This window comes from Pithys albifrons, chromosome 10 (assembly GCF_047495875.1).
Source record: "Pithys albifrons albifrons isolate INPA30051 chromosome 10, PitAlb_v1, whole genome shotgun sequence".
NCBI classification, from domain to species: domain Eukaryota; kingdom Metazoa; phylum Chordata; class Aves; order Passeriformes; family Thamnophilidae; genus Pithys; species Pithys albifrons.
The window spans coordinates 16,730,867-16,756,747 of record NC_092467.1 but is presented as its reverse complement, the minus strand read 5'-3'; the positions used below and the strand labels follow the sequence as shown (position 1 = coordinate 16,756,747).

At 49.2% G+C, this 25,881-nt stretch overlaps 1 protein-coding gene across 1 annotated transcript; it reads right to left on the bottom strand.

Moving 5' to 3' along the window:
• Nucleotides 1–8,601: 8,601 nt before the first annotated feature.
• Nucleotides 8,602–21,509, bottom strand: GFI1 (growth factor independent 1 transcriptional repressor). Its single transcript, XM_071564950.1, has 7 exons — nucleotides 21,252–21,509; nucleotides 19,386–19,643; nucleotides 18,947–19,153; nucleotides 13,901–14,316; nucleotides 13,674–13,811; nucleotides 11,921–12,086; nucleotides 8,602–9,953 (listed from the first exon to the last, which is right to left on the bottom strand). Exons 2-7 carry the CDS (start codon nucleotides 19,498–19,500, stop codon nucleotides 9,775–9,777), a joined length of 1,221 nt encoding a protein of 406 aa, XP_071421051.1. The 5' UTR covers nucleotides 19,501–19,643; nucleotides 21,252–21,509; the 3' UTR covers nucleotides 8,602–9,774.
• Between the last annotated feature and the right edge of the window lie 4,372 nt (nucleotides 21,510–25,881).

Genomic DNA, 25,881 nt, shown 5'->3' with positions numbered 1-25,881 from the left:
TGTGTTTACTTTGCAAGGCTGTTCGCGTCGTGCTCAGATCCCAGAAGTGCGTGTGAAGGTTTCCACCCCCGGCAGAGAGCCAGCTGTGAGAGCCGCAACACACACCCAGCAGAGCTGTGCGCGCGCACCTGCATTCCCCCTCGGCAGCTCCCCCACCACATGACAGAGGAAGGGCTGGGGATCACTGGTGAGAACGTTAACGGGTCCCTACATTCCTGTGCTGAAGACACCCGAAAGATCCATCAGGTATAGGAGAAATTGCTGAGCTTATCACTTCAAGACATGTCCTCCAAAGTTCTTGGCATCTGATGTTGAGACTGCTTTTTGCAAGAATCTGAGCACCTGCCCACAATCTGAGTAACTGCCCACTCCTCTCCCATTTCTCTTGCCCTGGCTAACCAGAAAGAGTTCCACGAAAAAATACGTATCTAAAGCACATATCTGTGCAGAGAAACAACTTTTGTTAGAAGGCTGAAAGGTACTTTGGTTTATGTTGCTTCAGTTCTCAATTCTTAGGACTCTTCCTGTCCCAAGTGTCAATTCCCCATGTGCATCTACTCCCTCCTGCTAAAAGTTATCAGCCAGTTGCAGCTTTGGCAGTTGCAGAGCTTGCTTATGGGAACTCGAAGAGGGAAGGAAAGCAACACAGGAACTGGAGGAAAAGCACTTCAGCACCATTCAGTAACCTGCGGGTATTCCTTCTGTGCAATATTTTCATTTGGGGAGTTAATTCATTTTGGGGGCCTTTCAGAATAAACAAGAGTGTGAATAGAGGTTCTTTTCTCTATTTACCAAATAAGCATAGAAGAAACAAAACCACAGAATTTTGTTCAGTATATTTGCAGGAAAAGAGTCCTAGTGAAATGCTTGCTGGGCAACTCAGGGCCAAACTCACAATAGGTAAAGTTCGTATAGAACAGAATTATTCTTTGGGAACACTGGATTGGAATTCATAGCAATGCTCTTTGACCGCTCTTAAAATACTCATCTTTGAGTCTGCAGCACATCCCAGGCAGCACTTGAGAAGTACGAGAGTAACATTTTGCTGAGCCTTTTTCCACAAGTCAATCTTTTCATCAGATACACAACACCTGACACCTGGGGCTCTCATGCCCTCTGAACAGCCAACAGATTTTGCCCAGAGCAAAAAAAATGAGCAAGGCTGATCCACGCATACATCTACCTCTAATACACTGCTGCCCAATCCCACTGGAAATTCAGGGGTGTTGGAGCTTTTCCAGTCACGAAGGAGCACTACAGCTGCCAAGCCATCCTTCCTTACCTGCAGGCTCACTGTGAATCTCTGCAGAAATGTAACCCTGAAAACTCCTCAGACACTAAGCTTGCATTGAAATCAATCTGATAACATTTGGGAGCTGCAGGAACATCACACCTTCCAAAGGAGAGTTATAGATCAGTTTCAACATGATCAGCTAAACCAGCACTAGAAAAGAGATTGAATTTTGGGCCATAGATTTCATTGAAAATCTTCCCTTGTGCCACAATTTCATTACTAGAGTCTAAGACACTTCACAGTAACATACCACAGGTTCAGGGACTCTGGAAAGACACTTTCCTGTGCTCACGATAAGGTAGTTAAGCTTCAGTGTCACAGCAGCCATCACACAGAACCTCCTAATGCAGCTGTAAATCCAGAAAGGCCATTTGAGGTTTCCCCTGCCAAGGAAACTCTTCAGATACATTACAGTGAATATGTCTCACCTAGAGGTTTCTGAGCCATCATCCCCACCACCAATGCTAGGCACCCCCCCAGCTAATTATTGGCAGTCAACCATGTTCTTAGCTCTGTGTGTCCAAGTGAGTTCAGCCTAGGTTTCCTTCCTCAGGATTGCAGCATGTATTTGAGCACTCCATCTCCCAAGTCATACTCAGGCATATTCCCCTTCAAGGTATCTGAGGCATTCCCATGGAGGAAGCAAATGACTCCAGCACCAGCTCATGAATCCTTAGCCTGACCTTTCTGCCTACAGCTGCCCATAGGCACTTGCTGCACACAGGTTTTCTCTCAAGTATTGTGGTGAAGTTTCCTCCACCTCTTTGTCAACCACTGTTACAACATACAACCAAGCACCACTGTTTGCAAGATGTGCAATTACCCTGGCTGATATTTCTGTTTCAGGTTTATAGGACTACAAATACACAAGGAATCCCTAGCAAGTCTGTCCACTGTGGACAGGTGGAGTTAAACACACTCTCCCCTGGCCCATGACTTCCTCACACTGATGGCATCTTCCCTGTCCCCCTGCTCCTCTGCCCTGACCAGCCTTTACACAAAGTGGCATTTTAGTTTGTTTTTTTTTCCTACAGAAGTGAATCCTTCTGTAGGACTGTCTATATAGTCCTCAGGGCATCATACAAAGTTGTTGTCAGATTCTCAGGCACATGAACATGGCTTTGTACAGAGCTAACAATAAAAAGGATCTTTGTAAAGCCTGTTTACTGACAGATGAGCAATTAGGCCCATTTCACACTCATTTAAGGTGACAAAATATTTTGCTATGCTGTGAAGAACATGAAACCTCCCAGAAGCATGGCTGGGTAGCTGCAGTGTGATTGTGATCAGAGATTTTGTCATGTTCCCTGGCTGCTGTGGGCTGTGCTAAAGGGCGACTTCAGCTGCTTTAGCCTGTAAACCTGATTTCAGTCACCACTCTTCATTGTCAATAAACACAAGAGCACCCCTTTGGAGTAAAGGGATTGAAGTAATAGAAACATAAGCTCTGGCCACACATGTGCCAGGTCAGGAGCAGGGCTGCATGGTCACTGGCCTGTCTGAGCCCATGTGCAGGATCCAGCTCTTAGCAGGGTTATCTGCCACCAGCTCTCACACAGATGGGACACCCCCTCCCTCACAGTGGGGGGGTCAGGGAAAACACAGGGCACTGAATCACAGCAGCAACAGAGAACAGGCACAGCAATCCTGCAGCCCAGCTGGAGAAAGATGAGAAGCAGCTTTTTGGGTAGAAAACAAGGCCCAGTATTTTTTGGCTTCTATGCCATTCAGGAAAATAAAGCGCAAGGAAATATTTTTCTGGTGGTGATGGTGGTAGTGCATTTTTTACCTTTTTTGGCCCCTGAAAAACAAAGCCCACCAGAACTCCAACACTGCCAGGCCTCTCTGGTCAAGAGCCATGATTAAAAAACAAGCTATAGCAGTCTCAAAAGAGAGAAGTAACATTGAAATATCTCCCCTTCTGAAATTATTTGGTGCCCGGCAGTTCAAGGCACTTCACACTTAAGCAAGCACGTGCTCTTGTATGGCCCCATGTCTGGCTGGAGTTCTGCTGTGAGCATTGTGAAAGGTTTCAGGCAAAGTAATTTAGAATTAATGGAAGAGTAAGAGAGGACAGAGCTTACCCTACTTGCATAAAACCCCTTCCTCTCATAAATGCAACTGTTCTTTTCCATCCCTGCAAGGGTCTGTGACGCAACTTGGGCTGGGGAAATCGGGACGGAAGTGCCTGCTGGAGCATCACCCCCCTTGCCTGGGATGAAGGGAGAGGTGGCCAACAGCCTCACCGCCTCAACTGGCCACAGAAATCAATCCAAAGATTGCCAAACCCCTGTAGGAAACAACAGCAGTGAGCCCAGCCAGAGCCAGGCCCTGCTGACACAGAGGCAGGGATGGAGCGAGACTGCCCAGCCCGGTGGAGGAGCTCACAAATGAAACACCTCAACCACGGTGGAAACATCACACAGGAAGGAGACTCTTCTCGATTGCCATTAATGTTAATTTAAGCCACTGAAAACACAAATAATTCCAAAACCAACTGACAGCAGATATGTAAAGTATGCAGCAGAGCTCAGCAAAGGTCAAGCCCCTGCAGCACAACACGCAGCACAAGCACACAGGAAGACCCAGCTCTTTGCTCTGAGAGCTCGAGGTGACAGCACCCTGACTCACACTCACTATTAGTCAGTGCAAGCAAGAGCATCCTGGTCCAGCAGGTCCGAGCTCCCTGGCTGCAGGTTTGCAACAAAGGATGCCTACACTCACAACCATCATTCCTGCAGCGGCTCAAAGAGTTGGAACAGCTACATAAAGAGCATCAAGGCTATTTTTCACCCATTCCCTTTTTGGGAGTTGGTCTTGCCCTCCTGCCTGCCTTATCCATATTGCTGGGTTTCAGAGAGGCAACAGCAGAGGCAGAGCTGACAGTTTGTGGAATTGGGAATTTAGCAGGTTTATGAGTGTATGTTAATTGCTAGAAGCAGCCCTTGGAAGTAATTGAAACCAAGCAAATGTCTATTCTCTTCTGGCTGACCACATAATGAAATACAATTAATTTGTTGTGGCTCTTAACTGCAATACTTAAACTTTCCTATATGGAACACTGGAAACACATTTTTGCCTCTTTTCAGATGAATGTATTCTTTTGAACTCTGGGACTTAGTTTCCTGTCTCTTGCATTGATACCTCTTTTTCCCCTTTGAACTCACCCGTTCAGCCTATCAGTGAGTTTTGGGAATGTATTATTCATAGGGAAAAAAAAGTGTAAAAAAGAAGTTCTATATCATACTGGACTGTCTGTCACCTCAGAGTATTACAGTTTCCCTTTAATGTCAGCTGGCTCTATTGCTGTAAATAAATAAAGGGGATATCTTGCCCATTTTAAAAACCTGCTGTGCTGCACCCCTGCCCAGCCACCTCTGACCTGCACACCAAGGAGGGGGCTGGCAGCACAAATCAGCACCTGAAGCTGCTGGAGCAGAGGAGCCCAGCACTGCTGCAGCAATGCCTTGGCAAGCTGGGCCTGGACGAGCAGTGGTGAGTGTACCCCATGCACGGCAGTATCCAGCTGGCTGGGAGATCCCACATGTCAGAAAGTTAGCTGGATGGTTTTAAAGAAGAAAATCATTTCAATAGCTGTTACATTATTTTCTCTCTACGTTTGTCTTATTCAGTGTTCTTTTGTTATGTCATTTCTACTAAAAAAAAAACAAAACTGCAGATGAGAAGCAGCATGTTGGAACAAGCACATAAAAGTGGTTTGCTTTCATCTTATTTGAAAGATTTATCACATGCTCCAGGTTAATCCGTTAGGCAACATTATTCCAACAAGGTGTGGCCAGCATTTTTATAATGTATGAAACATTTCTTCCAGATTTATGTGCTCTCTCTCCTTATAGTCCATATGTTGTGGATATCCCAGACTGGTGTGACACCGACTCAGGAAATTTTGAGTCTCCTGTGTTGTTTTTTTGTTTTCCTTCCCACAGTAGGGAAGTCAAAGGCACAACTAGATACCCATATCAAACCCACATTCAGACATGTCTGCAGCTTCAGATGCACAAATATCTTTTCAAATCTGGTTCCATCATTTTACATGCTTTATAATGCATTACAGATGTTTACATACCTTAAATCTATTTAGAGTGCTTTAGTAGCCAGAGGAAAAAACTGGAAACTAATACTATCCTATTGACAATTAAAAAAAAAAATACCCTTGGCATTCTCAGCAGCCACTTCCACTGCAGGTGAAAACAGACATTCAGGACGTAGCTGGCAATGGAATGAGGTCTAGAATTCAGCAGGGAAAATGTCTGGAATTTTAACTCTGAGCAGGCACCTGGTAAGGTCTCTGCTAGAGAAGTAGTCTATTGACTTATATGCATATTTCAGTGCTTTTCTAAATCACAATTCACTCAAAGGGCTGTATTCTGAGCTATCTTTCACTGTTAAGTTTAGAGTAAGACCTACATCTCACATAGTAAGGCAAAATCCGTTTCTGATGTGAACTGGGGTTTTGCTGCAGATGAATTTGACACAACTGACCTGTTTGGTTTTTCTCTCTTAGGGATGGAAAATGCAGAGACTTGAGGAGCACACCTTTGTCTACATGCAAGAGCAGCACAGCTTGCAAATAGAGTTGCATGAATCTCGCAATCTTTCACCCAGGGCTTATTCTAGAAACCTCTTCCTCCCTCCCATCAACTGCAACACAAGTTTTGCTTGAGGAAGAAGCAAGACTCAGAAGAGCTGCTCTCTAACTTGTGTTGCAATATCCAATCTGAGTGTTACTATCAGCTTTTGGAAACTGACTGTATAGAAAACACAGATGATGTTTGCATATTTTAATTTTAAACATTTCTACTTGGCAAAAGGATGGAACCTAATAAGTTGCTTTGTTTCTGCCTCATGAATTAATTCAGCTTGCTAACTGATTTGGATAAAGCATTTTGATTCCAACTGCTAAGTTTTTTTCTGGGCAGGCAAAACAACTTTTAGAAGCAAAGTAACAAGTTCATTAGCTTACCAGAAGAACTTTTATAATATCTTTAAGGAATAGACCTTTTTTTTTCTATAACCCATTTGTTCCACCCATGTCTTTTAAATCAATCAGATAAATTCACCTTGTTTTTCAATGCCCTGAATTCTGATAGCTCTGCACACTTGATAGGTAATTTAATCATTGTTGGCGTGGATGAACACAAGCTCAAATTAGCTTCTGAAAGGCTTAGTCGTCCTGTAGATAGCTCTGCCTCTCCACTTTTATGCAGGAACTGAGCTTCACCAACTGGTTAGCTAGAGGTGTCATTAAAAATTTACAGAAAGAAACAAAGGTGTGCTCCAGCGTCTCTCCTTACCCTTTCTACTGTTACTCTGGCAAACAAAAGGTATGGAACCTGCTTCATGAATGTAATGTAATATGCATAATGCATTTTTAATGGCACGCAGTAATAACGTTGAGAGAGATATTTCCAATCTTCAGACTTGCACCGCAGCCTCTCAGTAGCCTGTTCTGATTCTCCCCAGATAAATCTTCTTCTCCTCTTCTTCATTTCAATTCCACACCTTGAAGCCATGACTTTTCCCCACAGGTAGCTGCATTGCAGCTAAACCAGCAGGGGCACTGCTGCAGGAGGGGCTGGGGGCCCATCCTGTGCAGCCACACACGGGCATTTTGGGGGTTTGTGCCTGAACCATGGCCCGGCACTGCTGCCCCGAGACACACCAGTGAGCTGGAGGACACACTGAAACCACGGAAAACACCGGCGGGTTTCTTCCCATGAAGAGTATCCTTGCCATGCGGGCTGTGTCCATGCTGCCCCCCCAGCTGCCCACCACAGCCACCAGGGCAGCACAGGCTCAGACCACACCAGTGGCCCTGTTGGAAATGGGACACCCCGGGGGACAGACACACACTGCTGCTGTGGTTGTAAAGGCAAGTGCCAGCAACTGAGCCTGCCCGGGGCCTGCTGGAGGAAGGCCTGCCATGGAGAGGGATGCTGTGCCTGGCAGGAAAGGCCATCCTGAAGGCAGAGGGGCTGGGACCAGCTTCTGCACCCAGGCCACCTGTGCCCAGAATCCCTGGCCAGCACTCACTCCATCCACAACAGCAGCTTCCCTGTAAAACAAATACTGAGCATCACCCTGGGGCAGCCCCAAGCATACCTGTGCCACCTGACTCCTTGGAGCCTCCCTTGGCCCTGGCAGGGCCCAGGGCATCACGGCTACTCCCAATCACCACTCAGTCTCCTACACTGACCTTCTGCATTAATTAATCCAGCATAATGGGCATAATGTTGTTGTCAGAGCACCTGACACCTCCTGCGGTGCCCATACCACAGCCTCTAATGCTGACTGCCCTGACAGGTCCATCACAGCTGGGTTTGTGAAGCCAAGGTGTGAGCAGTGCAGCCCTGTGGGGCAATGGAGCCCAGCCCAGTGTGGGGCAGTGCAGCCCCGTGTGGGCAGTGCAGCTCTGTGGGGCAGTGCAGCCCTGCATGGGACAGTGCAGCCCCGTGGGGCAGTGAAGCCCTGCCCACACAAGTTTGCCCTGCAGGGACTCACTGCAGTCACATTCTGCGACCACAACCTGTGGGGAAGCAGTTGAGGTTCTCAGGGATAGCAGAGGCACAGAGGGACCTGGGTGCCACCATGGCGGGTACAGTACCACAGCCCTTGGGTGGGCAGGGTGTTGTGGGACTTGGCCAGCCCTGCAGGGCACAGGTGTCCTCTGCTCATTGGGTTTGTCCAGAATAAAAGCACAAAGCTGAAAAGAGTATATACTCATGTAGGCCCACGAGACTACATGCACATGTAAAAGCCCAGGCTACCATGCTGTGCTCTGCTGGGAAAGGGACAAGGGCCCCCTCTGTCCTCCTCCTGCTTCTCTTTTGTATGGACTGCAACTGCCAGATGGAGCCAGCCCTGCTGACAAGGCAGGCAAAAGGCAGTGCTGTGTCCCAACAGGCTTAAGTATAAATGATGCACCTGCTGCTCAGGTGTCCCTGCAAACTCCCAGGCACAGACATTTAATCTTGCAGGAGGACATTCAAGTTCCTCCTGGGCTAAGCAGGGGCTTCTGGCAGTCCACATTTCTAAAACAGACACTTTTCTCCTGTTCTCCTCTGTATACCCATCTTCAAAAGTGTGAGTGTTTACCTGAAATCAGTGGGAGCTGGACAAATAAACAGGGCAGTGGTGTTCTTCAGTCACTACAGTCCTTGTGCAAATTCTGCTGTGCCTGTATTCCCTCCTCAGATGCTGCATCCCTGACAATCTCTGTGGTGTCTTGTTGTAATGGCTGACATTCACAAATGTGCTGAAGTTACATATTAAATAAAATCACTCTGGACCATCCTCAATACTTTATTAACTTAAAACATTGTTCCAATAAATATGTGCCAAGAAACATAAGACACTCCATAAAATCTAAATAAGGACATTTACAAACCTGTCAACAAAGTAAAAACAGCTTTTGTTTTTTCTTGAACTGAGGTACATGCAGGGTTGTTAAGGCAAATTAAGTCAATTATACTTTTATATTAAGTCCTGCCCACCTCAGAAAGTTTCCTTCTAAAAATTAAATAACCCCAAACAAATATACAAATGATGCTATTGAGTAGGTACTTTCGAGTTACTAGAACAAGCCCAGAGTGTAGAAGCCAGTAATGGCTCTGGACAGAAAGTTTGTGCCTCCCTCATGCTCCTGCCCTTCTCAGGCAGAATCACTTGTTGAATTAAGTTTCTAATTCTAAGGCATAATTCTGTGCTTTGGCTTTTCCACTGGTCTTTCACAAACTTCTTCTCCCTAGTGGATGTAGGAAGAAGTAATGCCCCATACCTCAAACACCCAGGCAGTCAGGCCTTGCACAGACAGAGAGACAGTTCTGGGAGGATAGAAAGGGCCTCTCTGTAACTGTTAATGCAGCTCCTGATTTGCACCAGAACAAGTGAGAGCAGACTCAGACCCAAGCTGGTACTTTTGTTTAAAAACCAGCAAGATGTCCAAGTGCACAGTGCTGAACCTTCACATTTTCCTGACAAGAAATCATGCAAGAGTGAACCCATTCAGCACTGAACTCAACCAAGGCAAGTGCTGATGGCTCTCTGCCATTGCACCAAGTAAACAGTGTTATACCCATGTTTCCCTACAAGGTGATTCAAGCTGCTGAAAACTTGAGGCGGTTCATCATGGCCATGGGAGAAATATTTTCCAGCTTAACAGATATTTGGTAGCTTATCCATCTTTAGAATATCAGGCTTCATATCTAAAAGGCTTATTTTCCAGTGTTATTTCAGAGACAGGAGAAAAGAAAGAGAAATGCCAGCCTTTAATTTCCACTTTCACAATCATTCAGGCTGAGCTGTCAATGCATAGCTGTGACCTCTTCTTTCCTCTTCAAGGTCCTGTTCGGAAAGGTAATGCCAGGCTTTGTGTCCAGGAAAGGGCTTGGGTCCAGCAGGGAGGCCAAGGGAGTCTATTCTCATAGTGTTGTAGGCGCTTTCCATATTGCAGCTGGGACTCATTTCAGGCCATGCTGTGTCTCCCGGTGTCTCCGCAAATCCACCTTTCGTTGGAAACCTTTGCCACATAGATCACAGCCAAAGGGCTTGAAACCTGTGTGCTTCCGACTGTGGGTGATGAGGTTGGAGCTCTGACTGAAGGCTTTTCCACACACCTGGCACTTGTGAGGCTTCTCACCTGCAAGTAGAAGGTGGGAAAGTGAGAGAGGCTGTGAAAGAGGCAACATGTTGCTTATGTGGGACCACAGCAAACAGCAAATGAATGCACACTGGGCCTTTACAGCTTATCAGAGATTCCTGTGTGATTACCTAAGAATTCATTCTTACAAACACTCAGTTGGAAGCCTCAAAGCATTAGCTGAGCCTACACTGCAGCTGAGCAGGCCTGGACTTGGCTGCACCTCCATCGCCCTGGTGCAGTCCTGAGCACAGTCTGAAGCACAGAGCCCTCTCAGGACACCACCCCTTGTGAATACATTTGGCTGCATGGGCTCTGTACAATTTAAACTCACTTTGTGTCCCAGGGAACTCCTGGAAAGTGATGAATGCCTGCCATCTATTACTATACCATGAGCATGGGGACAGGGGGAATAGGTAGGTGGAGGTTGTTCAGACAAACCCAGTGAGCTGGGATCTGTCCCCACGGGAGGTATTGCAGCCATTAAGTGAGCCCTGAAGGGCAAGGTTTATCCAGACATCTGTTCTTCTCTCTGTTCCCCACACTGAAATGCTAGCAGCCACAGCCTTGAAGTTCTCCTGCAGGCAAATAATGTAAATGGGAATAAATGCAGTCAGTGGCAAAACTCCACTGGCTTCTGTGAGGGCAGGATCTCAGTGTATTTTCATAGTGTTTATTATCAAATAACGAATAAAAGGGCACCCAACCACAACACCAAGCCGGATTTTCAGAGTGGCTTTGCACCTGCAGAGCCCACTGACTTCAGCTGGAGCAACAAACTCTCTGCCTGTTTGAAGATCAGATTCTTAGAATTATAAAATAACACAAAATTTGCTGAAGGCTCAGTTCACAAGTATATGCTGCATACAAAAAGAATCCCTGATTCAGTTAAGGAACTGGCTCTATAGTAGCAGTTTAAAAGCCCAGGCACAGTTTCTGATCTCACAACAAAATAATGGGTTTGACTGATTCAGAATATGGCTGAAATTGTACTTAGTCAAGTCTCTTTTGAAAAAGTTACTATAGAAACACTTGTATTTACTTTCTAAATAGTTCATTGTCATTCAGTAACCACCTGATGAAAAATCTTCATAAGTAACATTTATTGTTCACTGCCTTTTCACCTAGAAAAGTCATAGCCAAGCAGTGCTACATATAGTGATATCTTTCTACATATTTGCCATTTTTAGACTTCACCGTTGATATCTGCTCACGGTTACCATCAGGAAAAAAGGATTTTGGTTATCTGAACCTCGGGTTTGGCCAGTAGAGCTGTTATTTCATGTCTACAAATTCTTCTGTATCTCACACATCATTCATTTCCCTCTACCTCAAGTGAATGGTGCAGGTCTGAAAGGCAAGATTTTTTTCTTAGTGATTTCTGATAAACCTGCCTTCTCAGTCAATGGTATTTTTAAAACAATTTCCTTTGGTGATTCACCTGCACTTTATTAGTTTCCATGTTTATTACTAACAGTGAAACTTGAGAACTCCGCACCTCTCCTTCCATTCTGTATCAAACTGCAGCCATTTCTCAGAAAGTCCGGGTGGAAGTGCAATCTCTGAACAAATATTTAGACTAAGAGCTGGATCCTCAGTTTAGTGTTTGATCTAGAGAAGGAGACTCCTGTTGTTCCTATTGTAAATTGGTAGATCCTGCAAAAAGCAATGCTGCCCTCAAATTCACCTGTCATTTTCCAGGAACTCAGCTGTAAATCAAGGCTACACGAATATAATACTCTACAAATCATCTTACACAAAAGCTCTTTGAATAAACATTGGTGGATCCTATTAAGGGAACACTGATTGGATTGAGAGGATTTGGGTTATTTTGCAGCTGCTCTTCATTAAACCACATTCACAGGAGATGTGTGTGTGCTGTTCCAGCTGAGGAGGAATGGACTGTTGCAGAGAAAGCTCTGCCCTCACTCATGCTGGGGCTGAACACCAGCAGCTGCAGGGCTGACCTGTGTGAATGAAGGTGTGTTTCTTCATATCAGATTTCTGGTGGAACCGCTTCCCACAGTACTGGCATGGATAGGGTCGGGTGTCCGAGTGGATGAGCAGGTGGGTGGACAGAGTAGAAGATCTCTTAAAACTCTTGCCACAAATCTTACAATCAAAGCTGCGTTCCTGCAGAGAGATGAGCACAAACACACATTACAGCACACCAATTATCCCATTAGCAACAAACTGCCCCGCAGCACATCAGTGCTGCCCCGTCTGCCTTAGCACACACTTACACTTCTCCACAGAGCTGAACTGGCCTGCAGAGACACTAACACTGGCCTCATACCACCATGTAATAAAAAGTATAATACATCCTCTCCCAGTGCTGTGCCCTGCTCCTCACAGAAATTCAGTTGAACAGCTCTTCCTGCTGGCAGGAATGAATGGCCAGGTGGGAGCAGCCCTGATGGACCAGGCAGTCTGCCGGCACATTTCAACAGGGGCCCGAGATGCAATTACTGTACTGGGAAGCCCAACAGCTGCACTGCTTCCAGAGACCATCTCTTCACTGTACACAGGAAAGTAGGTGCTGAGGTCTGCTTGGCTCTCCCAGGAAATCTCTGTGGCAGACTAAGTTCTGCTGATAAGGCAACAACTATCTACTTATCTGTATTCCATTAAAATTCAAATGAAAGGTATGTAGAGCACCTGGGAAAAACAGCATTTGAGGTTACTACTTTAACATATAGAACCAAATGCATTAAGACCTTACTATCTCTCACCTATCCCTCTCACACTCCTTCCTCTCCACCACTTTTCTTCCACCACAAATCATCTCTTCTTTCCATCCCTTACCCTCCATTGCACCTTCTTCTTCTTTCTATGCTTTCACACAATCACTTTCTTTATTGGGCTTTTAGGGCACTCTCCCTGAAATCCTGTCACCTCTATGGACACAGTATGCAATGCTGCTCTTTTCACCATTGTTTAATGGATGATGAGGTATCTCCCTTCATTGTGTGCTCTGCTGGTTTCACACTCATGAAATTATAAATAAAACAGTTAGCAAAAAAAACATTGTTGTAACTCTATCCTCCAAAAGCCAGTCTGAAGAAGGAAGATTTGCCAGGTCAGGTGGGTGGGGAGGGGAAATATGGCATAGTATCAGCAGGTGGAAAATCTTACTAGTCCTCCTACCAAAATTAACTACCATATTCTTTTGGTGTGTGACTCAGAGCATGTCGAGACGGGTAAAGTCTGTGCCCTATACCTGACTGGTCATTCAGATGTTCCCTGCACAGACACAATGACTACAAACAAGGGAAACCTCCCTTCTTTGGGGGAGCGAAGAGAAAGAATGAGGAGAGCTGCATCCAAAGAAAGCATAGCTGTTGAAGGGAAGTCTACATCTGCATTACAGTTTCCAGCTCTGAGAATGAAAGTTTATTATCTGTTACCTCTGGAGTGACAAAAGCACCCATTGCTTAATACAGACACATGCAAGATCTGAGGAATGGAAGCCAGGCCTGTGTTCTTTAGTTTGCTGATTAGCTCCTTTGCTCACTAGCTGCCCACCCTTTCCTCTGCTTGTCACCATATTCTTCATCTACAACTGCCCAGCTGCAACCCTACCGTGTTCTTCTCGCCTCCTCAGTTTAGATCCCCACCTCCTGCCCTCCAACTGCCTTCCTGCCCTCCCCAGAGCCAGCTCCACAAAGCAGCTGGCCCTGGCCCCCAGCCCTCCACTCTGGCAGCCTGTCCCACTCTCACCTGCGAGTGCACGGCCTTGTGCTGCTCCAAGCTGACTGCATGGCCGAAGGTCTTGCCACACATGTCACAGGCAAAGGGCCTCGTGCCGCTGTGTGAGCGGCGCACGTGCACCTCAAGGCCATGCGGTGTGGAGAAGACCTGAGGGAAGAGGGTACACAGGGTCAGGCTCACCAGGCAGAAGGGTGTGGGAAAGAGTCATAACCAGTGGGGGAGGAAAGGATCCCTACCTTGCTGCACTTGACACACTTGTAAGAGCCAGTGCTGATGAGCAAGGGGCGGCACAAGAGGTCTGACTCTACTTTGATGCCACCTGGCCCCTTCTCCTGCTGCAGCCCAGGCTGTGTTTCGGCATAGAGTCCAGGAGCTGCTGCCGACGAGCGCTCGAACAGCCCCGTGCCTGCAGTGCTGAAGTCACCGTACAGTCCCAGGGCAGAGCTACACTCAGCACCATAGAGGGCAGGCTCGGAGCCTCGGTCACAGAAGAGACCCAGGGTCGAGCTGCGCTCCAGCGCTGGGCAGGGCCTGTAGCTTTGCACGAGGTGCCTCAGCTCGGAGCCACCCAGGCTGTTCCACATGTACGGTTTGAAGGGCACTGAGAAGGGGGATGCTTCATCCAGGGACGGGCACACAGATCTCTCCGAGGCTGTGGAAACACAAGGGCATGGGCATTAGTGTGGTTCACAATCCAAACATTATCACTGGGGAGAACAGTCTCAGCACTCAGCTGATGTCCAGAGCCAACCCCTGTACTGCACACTGAGGCTACACTTTCATCTCTAATGGGAGGAAATTTTATATTGCACATCAGGGTCTGAGCATCCAGTACTACCTACTTACTAGATGTCCCAGCCACATTATTTAAAGAAGACACCAATTTTCAGTGTCTCCCTCTCTGGGTGTCCAGGTGTATACACACTGACCTGACTGTTGAGACTCTGAACAACTCAGTCTGCAACTTCCTACAGTTTTATCTGCAGCTTCTCAGAAATGTGTATCTACTACGTCCCAAGAGGGACATCAAAGCTGACAGTCCACATTTAACCTCTGAGGGAGATCCTACACACCCACATAGCAAATATGACGTTACAGAGGTGCCAGAGAGGGCAAATGTGCTGAGATTTAAGTGTTCAACAAAATTAAAACCAGCTTGTTGCACAATTTTATGTGCAAAGATTGTCTCTCAAATCCATGCCACAACTGACCAGAACTATTCTAAAACATAAGTGAAATAAGTAACAGCTTCTAAGCCGCTTGCATATTATGCCTCACTTTTTCAGAAAAAAAACCTCAAACAACTAAAATCAAACTTCATCTGAAAGGAAACCATGGTTGTTTCAGATTGCTCTGAGGCTCTCCATGTAAAGAAACTGAGTCCACCCAAAACACAGAGCTTTGTAAAGTCATCAGGATAGACACAAAAACATTTTCCTAGCAGGCATAATCAAAGCAAACTTCCACCAAGACAAGCTCAGATGGCTTCAGTTGACTCTAACAGGCTCACCTTTGGCGAGGGCAACTGACCAAGGCTGTGGGCACCACAAAATGAATCACACTTGGAGGCCCATAGCAGAGTCTGATACAATGGCAGGAGCACAGCCTTTAAGATGAGGCACAAATGCTCAAGGAGCCTTGCATGGAGGAAAGCAGCTGGGCATGGCACATGAGGTACCAGACCCCAACCGTGTCTGCCAGAGATGCTGATTGATGCCAGAGATGCACTGTCTTCACTCCTCATCACAACAAGGAGCACCACTGGGACAGTCAAATGTCTCCACTGGACAAGCGTTTTAGTGAACCAAGGAAAAGATTAATCAATTAACTGCTGAAACACCAACGCCTTCATAGAGATAATGGCTACACTTACAGCTTGGGCTTCCAGAATAACCTCCCTTTAACCAAAAACTTGTCCACCCATAATTGCTCTCTTACTTTTCCCCCTCCTGTCAGCTTCACAGCTTCCATTCCTTTGGCAAACCAAAATAACCAGGGATGGACTAAGGAAGCAAGGCATGATGTATTAGGCTATCCATTTGGATAGGCAAATGGTTACAGAAGCGAGTGGGATATGAGGTGAAAATTGAGCTTCGACTGACTTGACTGTTTCCTATATTCTACGTAATTTCAGATGTTAACAGTATCAAATTCTTCCATTGAAATAAGCAGTCTTTAGGTTGGATGTATATGCACACATACCAACTGGAACATTTGAATACAGCAATGAAATCAAATTAGCTGACATGCTGCTGAGAATGATTTTTCCTGTTCTGCACTGACTGCAAAGCTGTGGTCAGTGTCACCTATCTTATGTCTTTGCAACCAGTTTCAGTGTTGCCATCTCTCACGATTTTATCACAGAATTTAACACTATCTTAAAGTCCCAGCTCTTAAAACTGCATGATTTCATCAGGCCCTCAGTTTTCCTTTTGTTTGCTTGTTCTTGTTTTAACTTCTTTTTTCTCCCCCCTTAGAGTCAATTCCTAGCCTGAGCTGTAAACTATGAAAATATAAACCCTCAATATCCTAACACTAGAACCAAATATCCATAAGGTATTACTTACAATCTTGATTTCTAAGCCTGTTCGTTGAGTGAGAGGAGAGGGAGGGTTGACCTGATTTTTGAGCCCTTGGAACGGGCAATACAGTACACGGTGAACACTGCACCACAGATCAGTTTGCGTGCAATTTTTCTTCCCTCACCTCACATGCTTTGGAGCCCTCCCAAGCACAAGAGCAGGAGAGTCACTCATGTTATACTGAAACCATCCAAGCCTTGTACCCAGGCAACCCAGCTCTGCCACCGTGCAGGGCACTTCTGTGTCTGCCTCTCCCCCACTCCACAGCATCTAGGGGGGACTGGGGAGGGAGAGAAAGATTCTCTCTCATTTTCCTAGAAATTCTGTGCAGCTTTTATACAGACTACTTCTGGGAGAAAAAAAATCAGTGCTCTTTTTTGAAGGCAAGACAAACTCAACCTTAAATGGTTGGGAACAGATTGATATGCACAGCAAAGAAAGATTTAAGTGTCCTCTTAAACAGACCATGAAACACCACACTCCCTGCACAACTCCATTTCACCCAATACAAGTCTCCTTCCAAGACTGCAGCATCGACAGCTCATCAGGAGACACTAATCCACTGCTGCACTGAGCTCCCATGCACCTTGTGTATATGCAAACGTGTGTGATTACAGACACACACAGAAAGTGAGGTTAAACAGCAAAGGGATTTGCACTGATAGAGTCAACAGTGTATTAGCGTGTTAAAAGGTAGTGTGTCTGTATGCTGTATACCCGCCTAGATCAGTGGCACAGCACTCAATAACAAAAGTGAAATATGGCTTTCACTGCATACTGAAGTCCAATCTGCACCTGTGCTCACTTCTAGAGATAAGGGGGTGATAGCACTAGTCACCACACCTGTCCTGAGCATGATTTAGAAACATCATTTCTCATCAGCTCTGCCTGGCAAAACACAAAAACTGTGCCTCATCCAAACACAATCACAGAAATACAGTCTCTCACCAGAGCATCTTGCAGAAGTGACCTAGACACGAATGTCAGCTTTCCACGGAATCTGACAATGCAGCTGGAAGGCAGAGGGCTATGGGGGGGAGCTGTGGGAGGAAGCCAAACTAACTAATCCTGCTCCTGCGACCTTCATTATTAACATAACAGCACCTCTCTCAATGCACTGAGATTCATTTAATAAAGCTCGTACAGTACTTGGGAGCTAGTTTCCTTCCCGGTCCTCTTGTGAATGGGATCAGACAATTCCAGAATTGCACCTCACCCACACCTCAAAAAAAACTGATTTGGGAAAAATCTTCATTTGGAGATGTCACTTTCATTTTGTAAAATTACCTTCCCTGCGTAATGAGCATCTGGATAGCTGGATGATTGCCTGGGAGCTAAGGAATCCCACAGTGAGGGAAGAAATTAGCAAGGAGGAGGAAGAGGCATTTTACATCTGCCTTTTTGACACCTCGTAAAACAGTCTGCTTCCTATGCAGAAATTCTAATTTTTTGGGAAAGGAGGAGCAGGACAATTCGTTAGAACAAAAATTAACACGTTGCTACACCTTGTGCAGAAATATTATCAGAAGAGAGACTGCTGCATTCCTGCATTTGGTCTGGTCTGTCATTTGCACAGACTAAAACTACCCTGTGGCTGGCTGTGATGGTGCTGGGCAGCAGTTTGAGTATTCCTTCAAAGGTGTTTAGGAGTCTTGAAAGAAGATGAAGCTTTAAAAATGCAAATACACATCATTACAATCAGCAGTGATATGCAAAGACACTATAAAGAAAATCGGTGGCGAACTGGGACTAAGTATTCGTTTGCTGGTGTCTGCTGTCAGTCGGTAAAACTGACACAATCTTTCCTTCATCGGGGCAGAAATAGCTCTTTTTTTCCAGCTGTCACTTTTTAATTGAGGCAATAAAAGGTGGTTTTATGTATATACATATTTTTGTTATAAAACTACAACACTGTATTTTTAAACGAGATAAGTATTTGCGCCAGGCTGGGGACACCATCTCCCACTGCTCCGACCACATCAAAGGCAGGACGAGGGAGCCAGAGACAGGCACTGCAGCCATAAGTGTGAGCTTCCTGGATTTGGGGTGTTTAAATCCGACCGTCATTATTTTCCTCTGGTTTTTTTTACAAATGCGTTTTTAGAAAAGAAAAACAAAGAAACAAAAAAAACCCCGACCCTCCCCAAAAAACAACGAAAGAGATGGGGGGCAGGAAGAGGGAGAGACAGATGATTTTTATAGGCAAGAGAAAAGAAATAACCTGAAAGGGAGTTGGGGAAAACGTCTAGTAGGTAGGACAAAACAAAAAAATCAACCCTGTTTACCACAGATATATACATTGTCTAGTAGAAATTTGTACAGTCTTAAAAAACTTATAAATTCCGTGTAGGCAGGACGCTGTAGGAAAATGCTGGGACCTCTTACACGTAACCAGCTTGGTTTTAACAATCACAAACCAAAAAATCAACACCCGATGTCATGACAACTTCCCTACAGCCTGTCACCCGCTGCTCCCTTAGCAGCGGGACACGGTTTGGAAAAACAACACAAAAGAGGTAACCCCAAAACGAGTACCAGATTCTGGCAAATCTGGCGAGGGGAATAGTAACAAAAAAAGGCAGATCTGTCCCTTCCACTCGTTTTCGGCGGCGGCGCCCAGTCATGAGACCCACGCTCCACTGCCCCACGGCGCGGACATGCAGCCAGACGCCCGCGGAGCGCCGCCCGCCCCGGTCCTACCTGGCGAGACAGAGGGCGAGGGAGGTCTCCAGAAATCCTCGAACTCGGACACCCTGTCACAGACGCTGCCCTCGCAGCTGGGCACTGACTCGGAGGTCCCATCGGCAGCCTCAGTAAGGTGGGATTCCGGGGAGAAGCGCCCCTGGGAAGTCTCAGGATCGGGCAGGGCGGTGCGGCACAGCTCCGTATCCTCGGGAATCTTGCTGTCTGCAGGGCAAAGGGAGCGAAGGGGGTCCTCAGTGGGGTCCGTGATGGGAGCCAGCCATCTCCTGCGGCGGCCCCGCTCCCACCAGCGTTTGATGCCGGACTCCCTCCAACCTCGCATCAGCCCCTCCGGCGTCCCGCGGGGGCTGCACAGCGACCGCCCGATGCGGGTGCCGCGAGCAATGCGGTGCGGACGGGCTGTGTCCGAGCGTGGCCGCGACCGAGGGACTCCTACCTGCACAGATCTGGGCTAGCACCGTCTCCAGGCGCAGGCTGTAGTCCTCGTCGGCAGAGCGGGGCTGGTGGTAGCTGTGCGCTTTCTTGCTCTTCACCAGGAAGGACCTCGGCATGGTGGGGTGCTGCCACGGCCCGCACGGCCGGACTCCCTCTCCAAGCGCCGGGCACGGCGGCGGCGGCGGCGGCGGCGGCGACGACGACGACGACGACGACCGTCACCCCCGAGTCTCCTGCGGGGCAGCGGCGGGGAGGCGACCTGCGGGGAGGCGCCGAGCTCGCCGGTGAGGGCCGGGGGCGCCGGCCGGGAGGGGCCGCTCGCCGGGGGCGGCGCGCCAGGTGGCAGCGCGCAGGTGGCTCCGGCCGCCGCCCCCGGCCCCGCTCGCCTCGCCCCCCCTTTTCGGAGCACAGCTAACTCAGCCTCCCACCGCCCCAGCCAACGCCTTTCCACCCTCCTCTTCCAGTGGCCTCGGGGGCCGCCCCGGCCACGCTCCGGCAACCAGACGGCCGCTGCCGGCTGGCGGGGCACAGGCAGCAGCCGCAGCCGGGCACCGCTCGTCGGCTGAGCGGGGCTGAGGGAGCTGCGGGCGCGGTCAGGGGGACCCCCGTCCCCGCGGGAGCGCGTCCGCACTGGGCGCACCGCGCTCCGTGCTGGGCCCCGCGCCGGCAGCCGCGGCGCCAACAGATTTCTCCCCCCGGAACAGCTTATCAGCCCCTGCCACCCTGAACGGGGCAGGTCGGCGCGGGTTGCTACCGGGACAAGCGGGAGGGACGTTACAAACCCGACAGCGTAAACCTGGCGCCTGAGAGGCTGTTGCTGTCGGAGGGACTGATTCACTCATCCCGCGCGAAGCACGCTAACGCGAAAACGAACAAAACGGAACCTCTCTTGCAGCCCGCAGCTGTCGGCGCCGCGACACCTTGCAGCTGTGGGCACTGAAAGCCGGGGCGGGAGAGGCGACGAGCTGGGAAACCTCTGGGGAACCCTGCCGGGAGTCGTGGGGTCGAGAGGGGCCGGGGACAGGCTTAAAGAGAGCTGCCCTGAGCCGGCTCCTCGGAGGAAGGCAGGAGAGGTTCACTCGAACCCGTCCAGTGCCGGGCCGTCTCTGCCTTTACATTTGACACCTTGCAAACAGCGACTTTAATCCACGTTCGTTTGGTTCTTAGGGGGATCTCGGGAGGCTGCGTCACTTTTTTTGCACCCTCTCATCACCGGCCTCGGGTTTGCGAACGGCGAAAAGAGGGAACGGAGCCAGCCCGTCGGAGGGGGCTCAAGAACTGCCCCGCAGGTGCCCGCCCTGACTGCGCCGCGAAGCACCGGCCTGTCCCTGCCCGGCGGGGGGAGGTACCGCCCACGGGCACGGCGCCTGCAGGCCCGGTGGGAGTATTGCTGCCCAGACCCACCTGCGCCTGGGTTCATCCTTGAGCCGGAGCTGGCAGCGAGCGGGCCTACGCAGAGGGGGGCGAGATATCAAAGCGGCCAGATAAAGTGTCGGGCCCCGCGACAGCAACCTTTGGGGGCTCCGGGCACCGGCGCCACCTCTGCCGAGTGTTTTCGTCCCCAGCGCGGCGCTTTTCCCTCCAAAAGCCACGCTGCGGAGGCGTCGCCGGCCTCCCAAGGCCGGAGCCGCCCAGGCAGGGGCCGGGCGCGGGCCCGTGGGAAGTCGAGTTCCGTAGCCCACCTGTCCGCCGCGGGCACCGACCCCCGTTTACCCCCGCTCCTGCTGGCCCGACGGTCGTGCCCGCCCGATGGCCGCCGCTGCGGGGGCCGGAGCGGCGCGGGCGTCCGGCCGAGAGGGGTCTCTGCTGCCCCGAACCGCCCCACCGGCGGCTGCCCACTGGAGGCAAGAGAAGCGAGAGCGCTTACCCATTTGGAGGGGCGAAGGAAGCTGGGCTGCGGGACGGGGTATGCGCGGCAGCCTGCTAGTTTGGGTGACTTTAAATTTAGCCTCCCTTTAAGGAGCAATGGTGCTTGAGCTGGGTTTTTTTCTATTCTGTCTCTCTCAACTCCTTCAGAGCTCGGCCCCCTAAACCACAAATTCCACTTCCTGAGCGTTAGTTAGGAGCTTCTGCAAAAAAAAAAAAAAAAGTTTTAAAAAAAGCCAGAGCCTCACAAATCAGTACTGTTCCCCTCCTCTCTTTCTCAGTTTTCCTTACATGAAAATGTCTTACCGTATTCCACCTCACATAGGGCTCGCTGAAGTGACATCGAAGTGTCTTTCTGGAATTGGACGTTTCATTTCTCTCGGGGTTCTGCTCTAGAAATTACACAAATCTATCTGAACTATTCTTGGATCCCCTTCGACTTCCGCAACGAGAACAAGTCACAGATTCAAAACACAGATTGACTCGGGCGGGCAGAGACAGAGGGCAGGAGACGGGGCAGCCGGCGCCCGCCCCGCCGAGCCCGCTCCTCTCCGCGTCCCTGCCCCGGTCCGGCAGCTGGGGACGCACCTCCCGTCGCCATCGGGACGCGTGTGGCGCTGTAATCGGGGTTAGGGCCGGGCCTTGGGCGACGGAGACCTCCCCTACACTAGAAATAACTTGTTGTGGAAAACTCTTTTGGGATAAATACGCCCAACGGCGCTGAAAATACCTTAAGACCCAAGCCTAGAGGTTTGCTCATTTCCCCTCGGATTTAGGTAATGGTTAAATATGGAAGGGGTAGGCGAGATCCCCTACCACCTCACCTCACCCCACCCCACCCTCCCCGCTACCGTTGCTTGACAGGGATTCAAACACGAAGGCGAAAGCGGAGTGGAGCCAGGCAGGAGGGAAGCGATTGCCCTCCTCGCCTGCGTGCCAGTGTTCAGGTGCTACCTCAGGGAGGATCCCTGGGCCAGGCACCGGCGGCAAGACAAAAAGGCTCGCCTTGCTTTACATACACACACACACACGATCCCAAAACATAGTTTTCTAGGTCTAGTCTCAGATTCTTAATGCAGCTAGGAAATCTAGCTCGGGTCTCCTGTATCTGCCTGTGGTGGTTCTGGGCTTCGCTATCAGACATCTCAAGCCACCAGCATCGTTTCGATGGCTATAGGGCCGCCCAGAGTGCGGCTCTGCAGTAAGCCAATCGAGGTTTAACACCATTTTCCGTTCAAAAACGACGGAGACTGAAGTCGGACATGACAGAAGCAAGCTTCAGCCTCCGTCATACCCTGGAGCATGCTGGCTTTGCGAGCAGATGTTTTTTTTCGCCACCACCCTCGAAGCATTCACTGAAAAATTAGTCATTTGATGTCACTGAGCCCGTGTGGAACATAGGATTAACCTGACTTCCCAAAATCTAACTAAGCAAGCAAACACCACTACGAGAAAAACTGTCCAATCTTTTGCTGATGCTTTAATGTGACACAAAAGGAAGCTGAACAACACGACTGACACATCGCTCTTAACATCTTCATTATTGCCGGAAAGTTCCTGGTGCTGGGCACAGCAGTTTTACTTGCGGTATCTGTTTACCGCGGTCTCCTTGATGCAGCTTTGGTTGATTACTCTGAAAATCATTCACGCCTCAACTTCAAAAATCAGTGCTGGAATCAGTAGAAATAACCAGATGAGAACAACTCGGTCTAATTTCGTGTATGCATCTTCGTTGACTCACTGTGACCTTTTGTGAAACAGTCTGTCTTTCTCGTTTGCCTCTGAAATGGGATGATAAACTCATACCCTTTTGCTAAGGTGCTTTGACTGGGTGTAATGAAAACAACAGAAAACATTCCGTTAGTATTAGCACTCGTAAATAATTGTGACCTGGTTACAAGAAGATACACAGTCGTCGTTAAACATGTAAAATCAGAATATATATAGGTGCTGCAGCGCGCTGTAAGGCGTGGTCATCTTCGTGCGGAAGGTGCTCGCAGCCTTGCGGGCAGCGGGATGGGCTGTCGAGCGCTGCGCTCGGGGCTGTTCTGCGGGAGGCACCGCGCTGAACACCTTCTGCTCGGCATACCTGCGGCCGGACCCTTTTTTATTTGGAAATAAAGAAACCAAACGAGCGAACCAAGCCAATGCTTCATCCAGCAACATCATCTCTCGTGTGAGCGTGGGTGCTGCACGGGCATAGGGAACGGACCTCTGGCTCCTGGGGCGTCAGCTTTCTCAAAGGATTAGTGGGGAAATGGTACAAACCCGGCTGTATGTAGTGATTTGTAAAACCAGTTCGTGCCTGAGATGCACCCGCCTTCCCGGGGTCCCGGCTGGACGGGCCACTTGTTTCAAACGCCGGTGAGGAGGGGAAAGCGGAACGCGGGCGCTGCCCACAGAGCGGTGCCGAGGATGACCTGCGACTGCCAGCGGAGTCGTCGGGAGGTGTGCGGGGCAGGAGCCTCGGCTGGTTCGCAGCAGGCTGCGGATCCCGGCGCGGGCCCGCAGTACCGGGGGCCGGGAGCACTCACACAATCCGCGGGTCCCGGTGGTACCGGGAACACTCGCACACCCGCACAGCCCGCGGGTCCCGGTGGTACCGGGAACACTCGCACACCCGCACAGCCCGCGGGTCCCGGTGGTACCGGGAACACTCGCACACCCGCACAGCCCGCGGGTCCCGGTGGTACCGGGAACACTCGCACACCCGCACAGCCCGCGGGTCCCGGTGGTACCGGGAACACTCGCACACCCGCACAGCCCGCGGGTCCCGGTGGTGCCGGGAACACTCGCACACCCGCACAGCCCGCGGGTCCGGCGGTTCCGAGCGCCGGACGCGCGGCCGCCTCGTGCGCGCGGGCCGCTGTGCCACGTGCCCGTGGGCGGCGGCGCGAGGCCGGGGAGGCCGGAGAGGCGGGAAGCGGCGGCGCGCGCTCAGCCCCGAGGGGAGCCCTGAGGGGAGCGCTGAGCGGAGCCCCCGCAGCCATCGTCCTCCACGGCGCTTCCTCCCCCGGCAGGAACTGCTCTCCGCAGTAACAGCACGCCGAGTTGTCAGGACGTCTTGACTTCACACGGACACCGAACAGAGGTGAAAGGGCTCAGCTCTTACTCTTGTTTTACGATATGATCTATGTGCTGCAGCTCAGTAATCTTTGAGATGGTCTTGGGTGTGCAGTGGTCATCATGTGACGTGCAAGAGCTCCGTGACAATGCCAGGTGTTCTGTGTCCCAGCGTGGAAAAGCCACCAGCCAGGCCTTGACTTGGTGGAGGGATGCAATTCATGGGAAGCAACGGAGCTACTCTCAGGCATCCCCCAAAGGGAGTGTGATATTCCAAGTCAAACATAAAAATTTGGTAAGATGTAGTTGAATGCAGTGGTAAGTTTAGGATTGCTGCTCGATAGTGGCAAAAGAGGGGGAGAAATCAATAAAAGGGGTTTAAAGTAGGGTGGGATTATGTTGCAGTCATGCTTAAGACTGAAGAGCTAGTCAGGGTAATTCACTGCGCTGTTCACAGGAGCTGCCTGGGGTCACCCACCGGCAGAGCGAAGACGTCAGATAAGGCACCAAACATGAAGGGCTGCAGAGCAGATCTTCGCCATCAGAAGTTATGAGACACTGCCACCGGAGGATTTGAAGAACAGGATTTGACAGGTTAGCTGCTTGGTACGTAGGGGAGGAGAAGAGAAGTAGTTTCTTGTGTGTGGAAGTCAGGATTGGCAGAAGGCAGCAAAGAGGGTGATACTGCAGGGAATTTATGCCTACCTTGAAGTGATAAAACTTAGCACAGTTACACAGAACAGTTGCACTATGAGAAGCTGCTAGAACTTGTAGCAGTTATTTCATTCTGTTGGAAAGTGTGGTTTTTTTAAACTTAGTAACATGATGCTTATTGTTTACTTTTTGCTTCCAGCATCTTGTCACTACCTTCTTTATGGTTCTCCTTGTGGCATAAACACATGCTGTAAATATGTAAGAAACCAATCAGTGATTTTGATTGCAATTCTTTGATTGCTGGGGAAATCAAAGTAACTCTCAGAGCAGATTAGAAAAATAATGATCACTGTGACTCCAGACTGGGGAGGGGAAGTGGGAGTATGCTGTGGTGTTGAAGGCTGGGATGAAAAGAGGGATTCTGGCTTTGGTAAGGAGTGGACCCAGAACTTAACTCCATTATAAGAAAGCTGAATCTGCGGGTTATAGAACATAGAGCATGCAAAATGGTCTCATAGGAATTACAGTTCTCCTAGTGAGACAGTAGAGATTTTAGTCACTTATGCAGTAGTATACAATCCTAAGAGTATGCCACACTGCTTTTCTTTTTCATAATTGTGAAATAAGGTATTAAGTCCTGGAAAGGCAGAGTGTTAAGCTGTTGTACCTTGGATCTAGCAGATGTATCTTAGTGTCCAGGGATGCATAGGTTAGCATGTTTCCACCACTTCGAAGCTGAAACTCCATGCTATATCAAAGTTATGTTGAAAGTCAATTTACTGGGTACTTTATTATTCAGAATTTCTGGTTCTTTTGCCTACTTACTGTGTAAATGTACTTCACTGATTTTTCTTATGTCTTGGAATAGTTTGTAAAAAAAACCCAACCAAAAGCAGACCCCACACCAAAAGACT